The sequence below is a fragment of the Rhinopithecus bieti genome, unplaced genomic scaffold, assembly GCF_001698545.2.
Source record: "Rhinopithecus bieti isolate Rb0 unplaced genomic scaffold, ASM169854v2 scaffold_19114, whole genome shotgun sequence".
Lineage (NCBI taxonomy): Eukaryota > Metazoa > Chordata > Mammalia > Primates > Cercopithecidae > Rhinopithecus > Rhinopithecus bieti.
The window spans coordinates 1-16,429 of NW_016809444.1; the positions used below are offsets into that span (position 1 = coordinate 1).

At 39.5% G+C, this 16,429-nt stretch overlaps 1 protein-coding gene across 3 annotated transcripts in view; it reads right to left on the bottom strand.

The window, feature by feature from the left end:
• Positions 1 to 11,821: 11,821 nt before the first annotated feature.
• Positions 11,822 to 16,429, bottom strand: part of USP46 (ubiquitin specific peptidase 46) — a 69,492-nt gene continuing 64,884 nt past the window's right edge. For all 3 annotated transcript variants that reach the window (XM_017889330.1, XM_017889332.1, XM_017889331.1), the window contains exons 8-9: positions 16,317 to 16,395; positions 11,822 to 15,403 (exon numbers count right to left, since the gene is read on the bottom strand). In XM_017889330.1, coding sequence (XP_017744819.1) covers positions 15,302 to 15,403; positions 16,317 to 16,395 — 181 coding nt within the window. In that variant the 3' untranslated portion in view covers positions 11,822 to 15,301. The remainder of the gene's footprint in view (positions 15,404 to 16,316; positions 16,396 to 16,429) is intronic.

Below are 16,429 nucleotides of genomic sequence, written 5' to 3' on the forward strand. Positions count from 1 at the left end.
GGAAAGGCTGAAAACGTTTGGGGTGAGGAAATAAAGGAGGCCTTACTTCTTCAACACCAGATTAGTGGTTTTCAAACTATGTTCTATAGAACCCTGCTTCAGGGGTTCCACAAATGTTTTCATTCGAGTTTCACTTTTAAAATATAACTTGGCTTAATAACCAACAGAAATATTCAACTGTGTTATAAATCAAATTTGAACTCTTTGGAGACTCTAACCAAGGTAATCTGAGAGGTTAACTTATTTTAATGAAAATCTTAAAATAAAAGTTTCCCCACTATTTTGGTTTTATTGAAAAGATCTTGGAGATTGCAAGGCAGCTGTTTAAAAAACAAAATGAAACACAATATGCAACCATGTATCAGTGCAAACTTGAATTTTCATAATTTCATGTGAGTGAAATAAAAGTTCAGATGTAAATTGGGTGCTGAGACCAATAAAAGAATACTATTGTCACTGACAATCCTTGATTTCAAAATTTCATGTTCCTCAGATAGTTGCACTGTTCTCATTCTAAAAATAATTTATAAAAGGAATGTATACTAATAAAATGCCATATAAAACACCATATATATACAAGTGGTCAACAGATATATGAAAAGATGCTTAACATCACCAAGCATCAGACAAATACAAGTCAAAATCACAATGAAACATCACTTCATGCCTGTCAGGGTGGTTATTTTCAGAAAGTTGCAAGATAATTGTTGGTAAGGATGTGGAGAAAAGAACCTGCTATGGTTTGAACGTGTCCCCGAAAAAGCACGTGTTAGTAACTTAACCCCCAATGCATCAGTGTGGGGAGGTGAGGCCTAATGGAAGGTGTTTAGGTTATGAGGGCTACACCCTCATGAATGGATTAATGCAGATAATAAAGTGCTTGAGGCTGTGATTTTGACCTCTTGTTTCCTCTTGCTTGCACTCTCTTTCCCTTCCACCTTCCACTGTGGGATGGCACAGCACTAAAGCCCAGGCCCAGAGGTGGGCCCCTTGATCTTGGACCTCTCATTACTTCAGAACTATAAGAAGTGAATCTCTGTTCTTTACAGATTACCCAGTCTCAGCTATTTTGTTACAAGCAGCACAAAATGGACTAAGACAGAAGCCTTATATACTGCTGGGGGGAATGTAAAGTGGTACAGTCATTACACAGAAAAAAGAATGGAGGTTCCTCAAAAAATTAAAAACAGAAATACCATATGATCCAGCAGTCCCACTTCTGGGTATATATCCAAAGGATATAAATTCGGTAACTCTCAAGACATATCTGCATTACCACTTCACTGCAGCATTATTTACCGTAGCCAAGATGCAAAGCATCCTAAGTGCCCATTGACAGATGAATGGATAAATACATGTCATTCATATATATATATATATATATATATATATATATATATATATATAAAAAAAAATATAGAGGGATCCAAGATGGCAAACAAAAGCCCAGTGCATCAGAAAAGGTGAGTGTGTTCTGAGACATTAAAAAGCCAGTGTGGCTAAAGCCAAGTTAGAAATCAATTTCAATAAGATGTTGAGCTAAAGACAGGGAACATGATCATGGTTGTGAATGTGATTGGCAATTTGAGAAATTCACACACGGACTAAAGACAACACTTTTGAGAAGTTTGTCTGTGACAATAAGACAAGTGTCATCAAAACCACAGTGAGATATCACCTCACCCCAGTTAAAATGTCTATTATCAAAAAGACAAGAAATAACAGATCCTAGAAAGGATGTGGAAAAGGGAACTCTTATGCTCTGTTGGTGGGAATGTAAAATAGTACAGCTGCTATGGAGAACCATATGGAGGTTCCTCAAAAAGCTATAATTAGGACTACCATATGATCTAGCAATCCCAATGTTAGGTATTTACCCTAAGGAAAGGAAATCAGTGTATTAAAGGAATATCTGTACTACCATGTTTTTTGCAGCAGAGTTCACAATAGACCATGTGTAAAATCAACCTAAATGTCCATCAATGAATGAATGGATAAAGAAAATGTGGGATAGATAGATATATATATAAAATGAAATATTATTCAGCCTTCAAAAAGGAAGAAATCTTGTCATTTGCAAGAACATGAATGAACCTGGAGGACATTATGCAAAGTGAAGTAAGCCAGATATAGAAAGGCAAATACTGCATGATATCACTTATATATGGAATCTAAAAAACTGGAACTCATAAAAACAGAGTAGAATGGTGGTTACTAGGGCTAGAGAAGGAGAAAATGAGGAGGTATTAGTCAAAGGTTACAAATTTCAGTTTCAGATGAGTAAATTCTTAAAATCTAATATATAGCATGGTGACATAGTTAATAATAATGCATTATATACATGAAATTTGCTGAGATCTTAAATGTTCTCATCACACATACACAAGAGTATTTGCTAATTAACTGTAGTCGTCTCACAACGTACACATATGCCAAACCATCCTGTTGTACACTTTAAATATATACAATATTTATTTGCCAATCATACCTCAATAAAGCTGAGGAAAAATATGCCATATACACACAATTAGGTTCTACATTAGATTTTATTTTTCAAAAAGGTTGTGCTACTGAAACAAGAGCTTGAAAACAGCCCTAGATCATTTGGGTGATGGACTGGAGAGGGTGAAATTCTATATATAAGACCCTTTGGTTTCTGCTCTACCTCCTGATTGCTAAGAGCAGCTCTTTTTCTTTCCTTGCCCCAACCCCTGCAGTCCAGGCCTCCACATGCTTCTTTGAGCAGGCACCAGGGAAAGATGGAGATTTCAAGAGCTACAATTGAGCTTGCACTCCCTTCCTCCTGCAAGCGCCCACCACACAATAGTGACTCTGCTTCTACTCTGGGACAACGGTCACCAGTCCCTCCTTTTTTACTTTAGGTAAAACCAACTTGAAAAGTGATGCAAGCAAGTATTGATACGATCTCAGGGCTTCTGTTTCCTTATCTTGACTTTGGAAAGTTTGAACTGTTTTCCAGGAACTGTCTTTCCACTCTAGCATTCTTTGATTTAATGCATTGATCAGTAAAATCTTCTAATGACATGCCACAAGAGAAAACATCAAAAGGAAAGGGGCAAGACAAACATAAATTTTGAGTCTGACCCCATCCTTTTGGGAAAATTTCAGAAAAGTAAGAGTAGACGGAAAAGTGAAAACCTAGAAGGCATGTAAAACAGCTGTGAGAGGTAGAAGTTGTCACTTTTGCATATGTATATTCATAGAACTATATTCTATAATCTATATTAGTTATAAAGTGCTATTGTTTCAGTACAATTTTCCAAATAAATGTGGTTACTTCCATATACTGCAGCTTCAGTCTCATTATTTTTTATATTATTTACCCATTGTAAAAGTTAAGGACATTTCAACAATTAAATCTCTGCATCACAAAAATGTTTTTGCATTTATGTTAATGATTGTTACTTCAAGTTAGAGGATGACAAAATACATGGAAAATCCCTTAGAGTTGGTTGTCAATCTAAACCACATCAACACTTCATACATTTGTCCTTTATGGGTTTAGAGATCCTGAATAGTTGAGGGCCTGTTCATTTGATAACTTTCCATTACCATCTGCAAATTCCAGCGGTCTGAAACAAGATTGGCTATAATTAACTGCTGAAGCTGAGTCGTGGGTTCACAGAGGTTCAGTATTCTATTCTTTCTACTTTTGTACATGTTTTAAATTCCCCATGATAAAGTTTTAAAAATAAACTATATCTACTTTAAATCTATTTTAAAATACACTCTATCAGGCAGATTTCTTTAAATTTTAGTGTGACAGAAGTCACTCACTCACCAGCCACGCCTAAGAAGAATGCATTAAATCTCTGCTCCCTTCAGCTCTGCTTCGCCATTTTTCTCTGTTGAATATTCTCCTTACACTTCCATCACTCACTTATTCACAACACTTGTTCTCAGAATGTCACTATAGACTTTTTATTTTTTTGAGACAGGGTCTTGCTCTGTCACCCAGGCTGGAGTGCAGGGGCACAATCATGGCTCACTGCAGCCTCTACCTCTCCAGGCTCAGGTGATCCTTCCACCTCAGCCTTCCAAGTAGCTGGGACTTCAGGTGCATGCCAGGAAGTCTGGCTAATTTTTCTAATTTTTGTAGAGATGGGGGTTTCACCATGTTGCCCAGGCTGGTCTCAAACTCATGGGCTTAAGCAATCTGCCTGCCTTGGCCTCCTGAAGTACTGGGATTACAGGTGTTAGCCACCATGCCCGGTCGACTTTCTGTCCAATACTCCATTCCTCCATATACGTAAATGGGGAAGAGAAAAAAATCCAGTACCTAATGTAATTAAAGTTCTATTATGTAGCTTAGAGTCTGGGGTCAGCAGACATAATTACAAATAAATGCTTCTAGCAAAAATAATGAAAGCTTCAAAATGCAAAACTATTTTCCAGAAATTCTAAAACAGTAAATGAGTTTCTATCCTACATCACTTTTTCTAAAACGATAAATGAGTCCCTATCCCATATCACTTTTGAGAGGTCTCACAGTTTTGCCTACAAAATCAATAGCTTGCAAAAAATTGTAACCAAAACTTGAATAGCAGAAACAAAACAGGATATTTGTTCTCAGGTAGGGGAGGACTATAAGGATTAAAATTATGCTTTGCCACTTTAGTTGGCTTGCCATGGGGCTCTTTTCCTGTACCTCCCAAAATCAGAAAGTGGCTCTCAGATCTTTTATTTAAACCCTTACATTGATTTCTCCATTTTCTTTCTTTTCTTCTTCTGTTCTTCTGTGAAAAGAAAAAATTTCAGGACCTTCCCTATTTATTATGCCGAGGGCAAAAGTTAAGCCCTGGAAACTGAGTCACAGTTGTTTTTCTTCTCTAGTGAATGACTGTTGCTTCTTGATCTTTGTGTTGAGATGTTATATATTAACCAGACTCCCTAATCTTTATTCAAACCTAGGCTAAATGAGATAAAGACCCTCATGATTTTTACCTCTTCACAATTAGATGTTAAGCAATCCTTTGGAGTGTAATCAACAGTAGCCAATCAAATCTTATATCTCTGTGCTAGCCTTTGTATGGAGAATGTTGTGATTCTGTTCTACACCTATTTTTGCCTATATAAACAATCTTCACTTATCCCCACACCGGGAACCCTAGTAATCATTCTCTGGTGTCCGGGTATGCCTGGACAGCTACCCTCAGTCTTTGCACTTAAACTATTTTAATTGGATCCTGACTTAAATTATTTCAGGTTGACCTTTCCTTTCCTGCTTTGTAACGTTAAAAAGCTAAATAGGAATAAGAATCACTTCTCCTCTCTTCTTAGATTTCTCCACACTAGCCCCACATCTCCTTGCCACACATTTGTTTTAACTCGACAACCCTTTCTAGGCACCAACTTCAGAGAGGGACAGGACACTGTCTTCATGGAGAATGTCTTCTTCTCCCTTTTCATGATCTCTTGTTCCATTGCCCTGTCTTGCAGAAAGGTAAGGGCTTAACTTCAGCCTTGGTTTGGATTCAAGATCACTGTTGTCACATTGGGATTTTTTTTTTTTTAAACAAAACACATAGACAAGTAATGTAAGTAAAGTAAGAGCAAGACTTGCACAATAGCTCTTTTTGAGGACAACCAGGAGGTGTCAGTGGGCCCTTCAAACTAGAGGGCACCGGACCCTGTCCCTGCATCTTCAGTCATCTCTACTGCCACCTGCCCTATCCACACCAGGATCATCCCTCCCCACCCCAGCCCTATGATTCTGGAAAGCTCTTGAGCACATATAACAGGATCCAGACAGAACTTGGACTTTCTGTTGGAGTAAATCGGAATTCCTGAAATTGACTGAACCCTCCATACAGAGGGAGCTCAGTCCCCATCTCCTCTGTTTCAGGCCCTGCCTCAAATAGTGGTTCTGACCCCTCAGGAAAACAAGGGTTCGAGACACAGACACACCTGAGCCTGAGGGACTCTAAGGGGAGGTGTGAAGGTGCCAGGAACTATGAACAATGAGCAAAGCATGTCAGTCTTACCAGGCCATGCCCACTATCACACCACATGCTTTGCAGCATTTCTATTCATTACAAACCTGCTTTGACCTTGTTTTACAGGTTAGGAAAAACTGAAGTCCAGATTTCTCCAGAGTTACTTGTAAGAAGCCTCCTTTGGTGTCTGGGCCAACACCACCAACTCCGTGGGCAGGAGGAGTTGCTGCAGATCAATGAGGCGCCAGCATACCAGTAGCCATCCTGTTTGTGTGTATGATGCTCCTTTCCCCCTTGCCCTCATGAGAACAGCAGACCTCAGGAAATGACTTCTCAGTCTAGCACTCTCCAGTCAGACCACTAGAAACACAACTGTGGTTGAACAAATGCTCAGTGCACTGAGAGACCACACACTCTGGCCGACTGTGGGGCATCTCGTAAGCGACTGTCAGAAAGAACTCTGAGGATGGAGGCCTTGCTTAGGTCATTCATGGGAATGTTCCGTGGATAGGGGTGTGCTTTGTATTGGGTGCTGTCAGGAAGTGGGGGAGATGATCTGATTGAGATCACAGTAAATCTCATGTAGCACAGATGACAGAGAAGCTAAAATGGGAACTGGTGATGAGGAGAGTGGGGGATGTTTGTGATTTCGTGGTTTATACAGTGACCTTGTGTTTGTCTACGCTGGGATGAAATTATGAAGTGGTCTTGTTTTTCATCTCACTTCATCACAGTCACGGCATGACCTTGTCTAAGGCTGGTGTTCTGTGTGATTTACGTCAAACAAGAAACACCACAGCCCAGCGATGAGCGCCAGGATGGCTCCTGACAACATCAGAGGGTGGCTGTCTCAGGCTAGCCCCTGGCTGTCAGGGGATGCTTGTTTTTCTCACGTCTTCAGCGTCGTATTTCATGCCTAGGAAATGTTAGGAAATGTTGTGGGGAATAAATAAAACAGTAGAGCCTATTTCCCAGAACTATTTATGATTTAAGTAGCTAATATGATATACTTTCCACTGTGTTGCCAATTGGTCTCTCCCCCTTGGGGACTTCTGTGGAAAATGGCCCCTCCACCAACTACCACTCATTAGCATCCTACCCCAATACTATGTCTAACATCTGAGTTAGGCAAACCAGGAAGCAAAGGCCAGGACTGAACTAGGATCTCATGTCTCCTGATCCTTGGCTTTCCCATACGCTAGGGGGATTGCATCGGCTGGTGACCAACCCACACTAGAACCTGAACTCCATTGAATTGAATCTAAAATTCCATGGGAGAGCGAGGTCAGGGAAACAACAGAGAGGGCAGAGAATGTGTAGGTTTCCTGTCAGCGAGGGACAAAGTGGGGTTTACCTGGGTCCCAGCTAACCTTGCAAAGCACACACACACACGTGTTGGGCAGGTGTTGTGGCAAGACCCAAGACTAGAAGCTAAGCAGTACCAGGAGTCTTAACCTTATTCCCCTCCTCTTACTCCTGAGACTCACAGCCCCTTATTCTTCTACATTGTGTATACATTTCCATCTGAGGGGAGGTTCTATGGTGAATTCATTCTTCATAAACCTTCACAGACTTCTCAGATGACATAATCAGTTAAAAGACCAAGTCAATCATTAGCCATGCAGGAAGAGAGTTTTCTCTCCATTCTACAGCCTTCACCCTTCTGCTGAAGTCTCATACATCTGTGAAAGGAAAAGAACATCTCGGGACCCCAAACTCACTATACCAAAGAAAAAAGTTAAGCTTGGAAGCTGGGTCACAGAAAACTGTCTTTCCTTTTGTTCCTAAACAGATAGCAAAAAGAGGCCATGTCTCCCCAGGTGGCCTCCTGCAATATGGGACAAGAGGAGAATAGAAATCATCCCCACTGCCCACCTTGAGATAAATGCATATTTGACTTCTTCTTCTATTCTGTTTATCTTTTGTAAAGTGTAGTTTTACTGAGTAGGAGACATACATAATTTACTGTTCCTTTACCTATTCCTTTCCACACGCAGCATGTGGATTCAGCGAGTGTGAATCAAAGCCTCCTAAGAATATGACCATACTCTCCCTCTTTTTTTTTTCTTTCCTCCTTCCTCCTCCTGCCTACTTTTCCCCTTTAAATACTGAAGCCCTCAGATTCCTCTTTGTAAAAAGCAGGGGCCATAGATCATACTGTGGCTTGTGTCTCTTTTCCCTGGTGTATCTTCAACTTTGGCAAAATAACCTGTACATTGATTGAGACTTGGCTCAATCCTTTTCTTTGGTTTACATGTTGAAGCTGGCACATATGACATACTTAGCCTAGCAATTTATACTTAATATTTGTTCTCCGGGCTTTGGGGTAGCACAGATAGAACAATATACCGAAGCCATTTCTCTTCAAAGAGTTTTCAAACAATTTATTTCACAGGAGAGGTGGAGGTCAATCTTCTTCACACAAGTTTTATAACCCATTAAAAAATTATCTTTCTAATCTCCTCAGAGTGGAAAACAGGTAATTCTCAACCTGGAGACAAGCTCTGAAGTACAGAGATATCACCTGCTGCGGGAGACGTGAAGGCTCACTCTTAAAGTTTTCTCGCATTTATTTTCCATTTTCTTAGCACAGAATGTTCTTTCCAGCAAGGTCCATGAAGAGAGAGTGAAATATGAATACAGCTGTATTGGATTCCTGAGGAGGACTTGATCAAATACATAGAAATGGTGGCTCCAATGATCAAATTATTTTGCTTCTAGCCAAGTCGGATACAAGTCTCCGTTTTCTTTTCAAAGCTCCCTTATGCTGAGAGGAAGTAAGAACAGAATCAGATGCAATCTAAACACAAGTGCCTGAACTCCTTTTCCATGAAGAGCTTCTATAGAATTCCACACTGCCTTAAGCACGACCTCACTCTTTCTCTCACTCTTGGGAGAGAAAAAAGTGAAAGATGCATCCGTGTAATTGACAACCTGAGTACGACCCCACCAAGGTTAATACATAGTTTATTATAATCATGTGGGAATTAAGCACACAATTAGAAGTCTTTTCTACACAATCTAACGTCATTTCTGACTCTGTTATCTCATAGCCAAAATGAAGTTACTTTTCCTTTGGAAGATCCTAATGTCTTTTGTTCAAATCACTTTAAAACATAAAGGAACCTTAAAAAGCAAACAAAGGTTGATGCACCAATAAACCACTTATGCCCTATCTTTTTTTGGTAAGTCTACATAGGCTCTAATTATTTAGTCATAACGTAAACAGATTGTTTAGAAATAACAGATACTTGATTCATAAAGCCCACTGTTGAGGCTTTCATGATACTGGCTCTTTTAACATGAGAAGAGGCAAAACGTGAAGTTCATTGCTGCAATATAACCAATTTATACTTTTTTTTTTTCAAAATGTGTTGTCCCTGAGCTGGAAGGCAGGCTGGGAAGAGCGTGGGGCTCCCAGGAAAAAGGATGAGGTGGCTTCATCCAACAGTGCCACCTGCATGGTGAGGCTGGGGCTGAATACCAAACTGTGCTGAATTGCAAGGAGTTTCCCGAACAAGTGTTATTTCCACAACATAAATTTCTTTCTCATCCAGACTTTTCTGAGACAAAAAATGAGTCTGTAAGAGGGACCCAATCTGTGTCACCTTTTTATCTGCCAACTCCTGTCACAATGCCTAGAATGTAACAGTTGCCAAACAAATGCCTAATTAAAAATCTCTCCACCTGGGGCATCTTCACAAAAAGTCTACATGGGCTATCTTTAGTACTAACCCCACAACCAAAATTTTCCCTCAGTAAAAGAAAAATGACTGATATGGTTTGGCTGTGTCTCCACCCAAATCTCATGTTGAATTGTAATCCCCAGTGTTGGAGGCAGGGCCTGGTGGGAGGTGATTGACTCATAGGTGATTTAGCACCATTCCCCTAGTACTGCCTCGTGACTGAATTCTCACAAGATCTGACTGTTTAAAAGTGTGTAACTCCAGCCGAGCAAGGTGGCTCATGCCTGTAATCCCAGCACTTTGGGAGGCTGAGGCACCTGAAGTCAGGAGTTCCAGACCAGCTTGGCCAATGTGGGGAAACTTTGTCTCTACTGAAAGCACAAAAATTACCCGGGTATAGTGGCACATGCCTGTAGTCCCACCTACTTACGAGGCTGAGGCAGGAGAATCGCTTGAACTTGGGAGGCAGAGGTTGCAGTGAGCTGAGATCACAACACTGCACTCCAGCCTGGGTGACAGGGAGACTCCATCTTAAAAAAAAAAAAAAAAAAAGAAACAAAAGTGTGTAATCCCTCCCGCTTTGTTCTTTTCCTCTTGCTCCTGCCACGTAAGACGGGCTTGCTTTCCCTTTGCTTTCTGCTGTGATTTTAAGTTTCCTGAGGCCTCCCCCAAAACAGAAGCCTGTACAGCCCATAGAACCACGAGTCCGTTAAACCTCTTTTCTTCGTAAATGACCCAGTCTCAGGTATGTCTTTATAGCACTGCCAGAATGGACAAATACAATGACTTAGCAAATATTTTTATCTTCATGTAAATACAAGGCAATGGAAATGGAACACTTGATTTTTTTAGTAAAGGTATTTTAAGTATCAATACAAAGAGAGGAAAGGAAATTTGAAGAAATGGGAAAATACATTCTCTAGAATTTGTGTCACCTTGGTAGTGACAGGCCTATCCTATAAATCCCACTGACAAAGTGAGGCCTAGGAAAGAAAACACATTCCCAAGATCTTCTATTTTTTTTTTTTTTGAGACGGAGTCTTGCTTTGTCACCCAAGCTGGAGTGCACTGGCCAGATCTCAGCTCACTGCAAGCTCTGCCTCCCGGGTTCATGCCATTCTCCTGCCTCAGCCTCCCGAGTAGCTGGGACTACAGGCGCCCGCCACCTCACCCGGCTAGTTTTTTGTATTTTTTAGTAGAGACAGGGTTTCACCGTGTTAGCCAGGATGGTCTTGATCTCCTGACCTTGTGATCCGCCCGCCTCGGCCTCCCAAAGTGCTGGGATTACAGGCTTGAGCCACCGCGCCCGGCCAGATCTTCTCTTCCTTTGGCCTTCATGGCAGACAGAAGTGACTTTCCCAACAGTCTCTGTTTCAGCTCAGTCAGGTTCAACTGCACTGCCCTGAGAAGATGGACAGCAGCTGGGAGACTCAACACTTACTGGCACATTCCCTGCTCTTTGTCTGTGAGGTTTTATTCCCATAAATGGACCCAAGCATATATTCAGATGACTATCTGTCCACCCACAGATGACCTGGGTGACTGATGCGGAAAAGCAGCCCTACCCATGATTACTGTAGGCTTCACTGAGGCCACATGGCATGGACCTGTGCCTGCCCCCCTCCTGGGGCAGGGAGTGGTGTGAACCCACCTGAGGATTTCTGAAGCTGGGGGTTCCCCGTGGCTCAGAAACAAGCCCAGAAGTCAGCTGGCTATCAGGACACCAGGGACCAACCACACTCCTACTCCTTCCTAGAAACCAGATGCTATAGGCTGCCTCTTTATTTGAGGAATGGATCTTTCATTTAATAACTGGTTAAGAGGATTTTATATGCAAAGTCCCCAAAAAGAAATTCACTGTGATGCCTAGTTAACTATCCCTAACTTCTTTTCACTGATATTCTCAATTTGCTATTCTCCAGATACTATTCCCTGAATTAAATTCTGTTGATCTTTTTCACTCAAAAAAGTGATGAGTTATCTCCAGAACATTGATTTTTATCAACCTTGAGAGTAACGCTGCCTTTATATATTATAGTGACCAGAATGTTCTGTACATTTCCACTGCTTCAAAATTAAGTTTGTAATAATTACTTGGACATAAGACTTGCCACTGACTCACACTTTATAAAAATGATTTTAAGTCCATGTGTGTAGCATTAACCGGATATAATTCTCTAGAAAGAGAATTTCCATTTTATTCATTTATTTATTTTTTGCAAACAATTTTAGAGGCAGGGTGTTAAACTGATTAAAATTTCACAAGATTGACATTATTGCTTAAAGTGCTTGAATTGGTTACATTTTAAAAAATTAAGGTACAGATTACTTTAAATAAAACTACAATATTTTTAGCAACAAAATTATAGGAATGCCACACAAATACAGTAACTATTTTGGTTACACAGAAATGGAAGCCAAAAATAAATTAATGTAATACTGGAAAACAGAAATTTAATTAGGCAGAAAAGTAGGAAATAATTTTCCCTGACCCATGCCATTTACATGAGTTCATTACAATAGTGCTGATAAATGCCTTGACCATATAATAGCAAACAAGGGCAAAACATTTAGTGCACAATATTTTACTACACATGAATATACAAAGTTGATCAAAATGCAATGTTGAAAGATAAAATCCATCTGTAATAAAGCTACACTCCAATATCTAAAATAAGCCCTAAGCTCCAGTTAGAACATAGATCATTATTCGGCATGCCCATGAAATTAAGGGTATCCATGAAAATAAATGCATAGGGACCATTTCTGACATTTTTTCCCCATTTTTTCTTAAATCCAAAATATACCAGGCCATAAAACCAAATATGACTGACTTCCTATTCAAACTAATGCTCTGCTTATGTTGTGCCTCACTCTCTTCAGACCAGTCCATTTCCTATGACCATAGAAGGGAAAATGCACCAACACAATAGGACTTGATGCCAGCATTTTACCAACATTTACTTTTAAACACATGATTTTTTAGCATTTTTTATGCCATAACCTAGAGGCTAAACTAGTAAGTAACCAATAAAGCAAATGTTCCTTCTGTTTTTTTTTAAGTGTAAAACACTGTAACTTATTTTATAACACCCAGCAGTTAAAAGAAATACGGCAGGCCTACTCACTTCTGCAGATGACACAGGAAATCCTTGGCCATTGGAGGGAATACTGAGGAGCCTTTGGGCTATTGCTGACCTCAGAATGGTCTCACATCTCCCACACCATTTCCTGTTTTACACTATGAATGAGAGATGTAAACTAAAAGTGTTTGCATGTTACTGTCTTTACATAAAGATACATGATTGGGAAAAACTTGTAGCTGCCTAGTGTTTGTTTCATTTATTGAGGAGGAAGAGTGAAAAAATTAGCAGATAGCTCTAAATTTTAAAAAGCTGATGGAGTGTTGCTGGAGAAGTGTGTTTTGGTCTTTTTCCAATCTTCTTTTCTGCACCATACAACTGTTTTAATGTCTTTGCAATATTTTCCCTTACTTACCCTTTTCGTTCTAAAATCTATCCATGAATGCTGAATTTTAACTGACTCTCTCTATTAAAAGGAATTACTTCGATTAAATCACTGGGAAAACATTTTGCACAACCAAATATAAAAGAAATATCCTGAACTTATGACTGAGCATTTAAACATTACTTCTACAGGCTTCCAATCGAAATATTTTTTCTAATAAATTAGTTTCAACAGTTGTTTCAAAGATAATTTTAATAGCTTTTCTTATGAATCAGTTCCAATATATTAGAGGCCAACCATCATTTTCTTAAAACTTTGTAACTTGAAGTCAAATATATGGATTCTATGTAGTACAAACATTTTCCTACATTAATCACCTTCAGTCGGAAAGTGCCTCTCCTTAAAAGGAGACAAAGACTCACCTTCCAGGTAGTGATCACTGCATAAGTTTCATGGAGAGAAAAACAATGCTTATAAATGTAAAATTGCCTCTAAACAAGGCAAGGTACATTTCCATCACTGTATAAAACAACAACATGAAGATCACCCTGTTTTGTCTTCTCCAGTGAAAAGTAAAACATTTCACTTCAAGCATAAACAAATGAAATGTTGGCATGCTTACTTAAGTTCTGAGCAACAAACAGTTCAAGATATTTCAAAGATAAGAAATCCAGTTTTCATCCAGATAAAGTGCTATCCTCTTCATTGTTGCAAAATGGCCACTAACATTTTCCATTTCAATTTTAGTTCACATTATGCCCAAAGTTTGCATGTTCATTAGCGGATGCATTAGGTAACAAAAATATGTTCACAGTTTATTATAGTGTATGGTAGTTACGTGACTTCCAAAGGAAGCCAAGATCTAAGACTCAAAAACCAGCTCAACGGCAAAACACCAAACGACCCTTTTAATTAAAGGTACCAATATTCAAATGCTCTAATAAATACATATATAACAAAAGTGAAAAAAGTAACTATAGTGAGATGAGGTTCTTCCAAAAAAATTCTGTCTTGTCAAGCATTTTAGGAGTCTGAGCCAAAGAAACAGCGCCATTTTGTTCATTCCTCCCCCTGCCCACGGACACTTCCTTTGAGCCACCTTCATACCCACCTAACTCTGGTATTCCCTCTAGGGAAGGTTCTGTATCAGCCCTGGGACTCGCCAGTGCCTCAGTAAACAGACGGACTATGTTAAAAAGTTAAGTTGTACAATGTGCTGATGGCTGGAAAGATGCAGTACCTTTGTTATTCCTGATAAGGAACAATGCCGTGCTGACTGGCTAAGGGGAGGTTTGCCAGCCCTGCAGTCACTGACTGTGACACATCAGCAGGATTGGAAAGATACCTTGAAAAGCTTAGCAGTGCCCGATACAGGATAAATACAACTCACAGGGCCTTACAGAAGTGTCACTGAAAATAAACAACATAGAGTTATTTTCCTGAAACTTGGGTTTTGGTAGAAAGGTATGAAAATAACTTTTCATTGTCCACAAAAACTTCCCCCTCTTGGCTTTGCCTGCCCTGAGCCTTCTTAGCCCCTGGAATTCTAATGGCTAGGTCAGCACAGCCTAGTGCCAATGCCAGCCAACACCACCCACCGCGGACAGCTTCTCTTCACCCTGTTTCATGTGAAGGATGATTTTAGTATCGAAGTTACTCACTTTTCAACATTTTCACTTGCACAAACTTAAAGCTATAGTTTCACCTCTAGAAGGTGAATATCTACCCAATTCTTCTGTCCTTTTATCAGAAATGAGGCAGAGAAGCTGAAAATGGGTAGCAATGCTTCCAGGGACAAGTTAAAGGAATGCATTGTAAGAAGACCCTGGAAGCCACAGAAGTTTAGCAAACACCTAAAATAGACCATAGACATTCATAGGAAATGTCATTCTAATACAGCCAGACATAATGAATGGCATAGCTTTCACCCAGTCCTAAAATTAGCAACTGTTATTCATATAAATCAGACTACAATCTGATTGCAGTTAACTCTACGTCAGACTGAAATAAAACCAAGAGTAGTGCTGCATGTAAAAACACAAAAGGAGAGAGTCTAACTCGGCCAGACCATTGAGACTCAAGAGTGATACCATTAGTGGGCCACTGGGGAAGAAGAAAGACTGCAGAGAAACCAGGTAATAGTGCTTTGAATATTTTCCCCTACTTGACTCAGTTCCACAGTTCTTTAAGTTACTCTCTTGACTGATAGAATAAAATATATCCAGATTCTGAATTTTTTGATATATCTGATGTCAGGCCATAGAATTCTTCAATAGCTTGAGCATCTATTTTCTGCAATAAAGGAGAAAGAAAACAATACAATTATATAATATGATTTCTGGGGAAAGGAGATAAAAACTAATGGAATATATATTAAAATGCAAGGAGGACAATTTGTTATGAAATCATGATTAGGAACTTTCAATAGCAAATGGAGAATTCCACAGACTTGGCTGAAGGACATCATCACATAAATTGTACATCTCTGGGAAAGTAGGCAACGCCTTCATGCATTAGCAACCCTGTGTGGGCACTCTTTGAAGAACAAGACAAGACATCTCCCAAATGGTAAACTGATGGGTCCTGGAAATAGCCTTAAGTCTTTCCGGCCACCAGAGTTTAGTGTTATTCCACTTTTAGTGTTATTCTTTTAGTGTTATTCCGCTAAAACTGCTACCCTAGTGGGTTAAAATAGATCATGTCTTTGAGTGTAGAATTCATTCCAGCTAGTATTCTTTTATAACAACATCAATACATAGAATGTATTGGTGTAATATAAAGATTTCCAGATCCAACAGACTGAAGAAAAATATTTTAAACAATAATCGATACAAGAAAAATTTGTTATAATAAAATAATTTTAATAGAACTTTGAAGTCTAGTGTTTGCCCTGTATCAGAGGGGGCTTTAGTCATGATAGGAAACAAGACTTATACTTAAGTATGATTTATGGTGGCACAGATAGAGAAATCCCGTGTCTATAGCTGAACCGTAGAGAACACTCGTCGGTGAGTCCGTGATCACACCCCTTCTCCCTTTCCATGGAGCATGGGGATTAGCAGAATTTGGTTTTGAATAGAAATTTAAGTTGTTTTCAAATTACATTATGGGGAAACAGGCCTATTTTAGAAAACATCTATACATATACATTCCCTGAAATACTATTGATGCTCTATGACTACTGGAGAATAATCTGCGAACCAACCTCTACAATGTCATCATCAAATAAAAGCCAGAAGCCGTGACTTTTCACGATAGTGATATAATGCCCACGATTAGGACCACTGGAAAAGAACAAATAAAAGAAAGTCAGCAAGT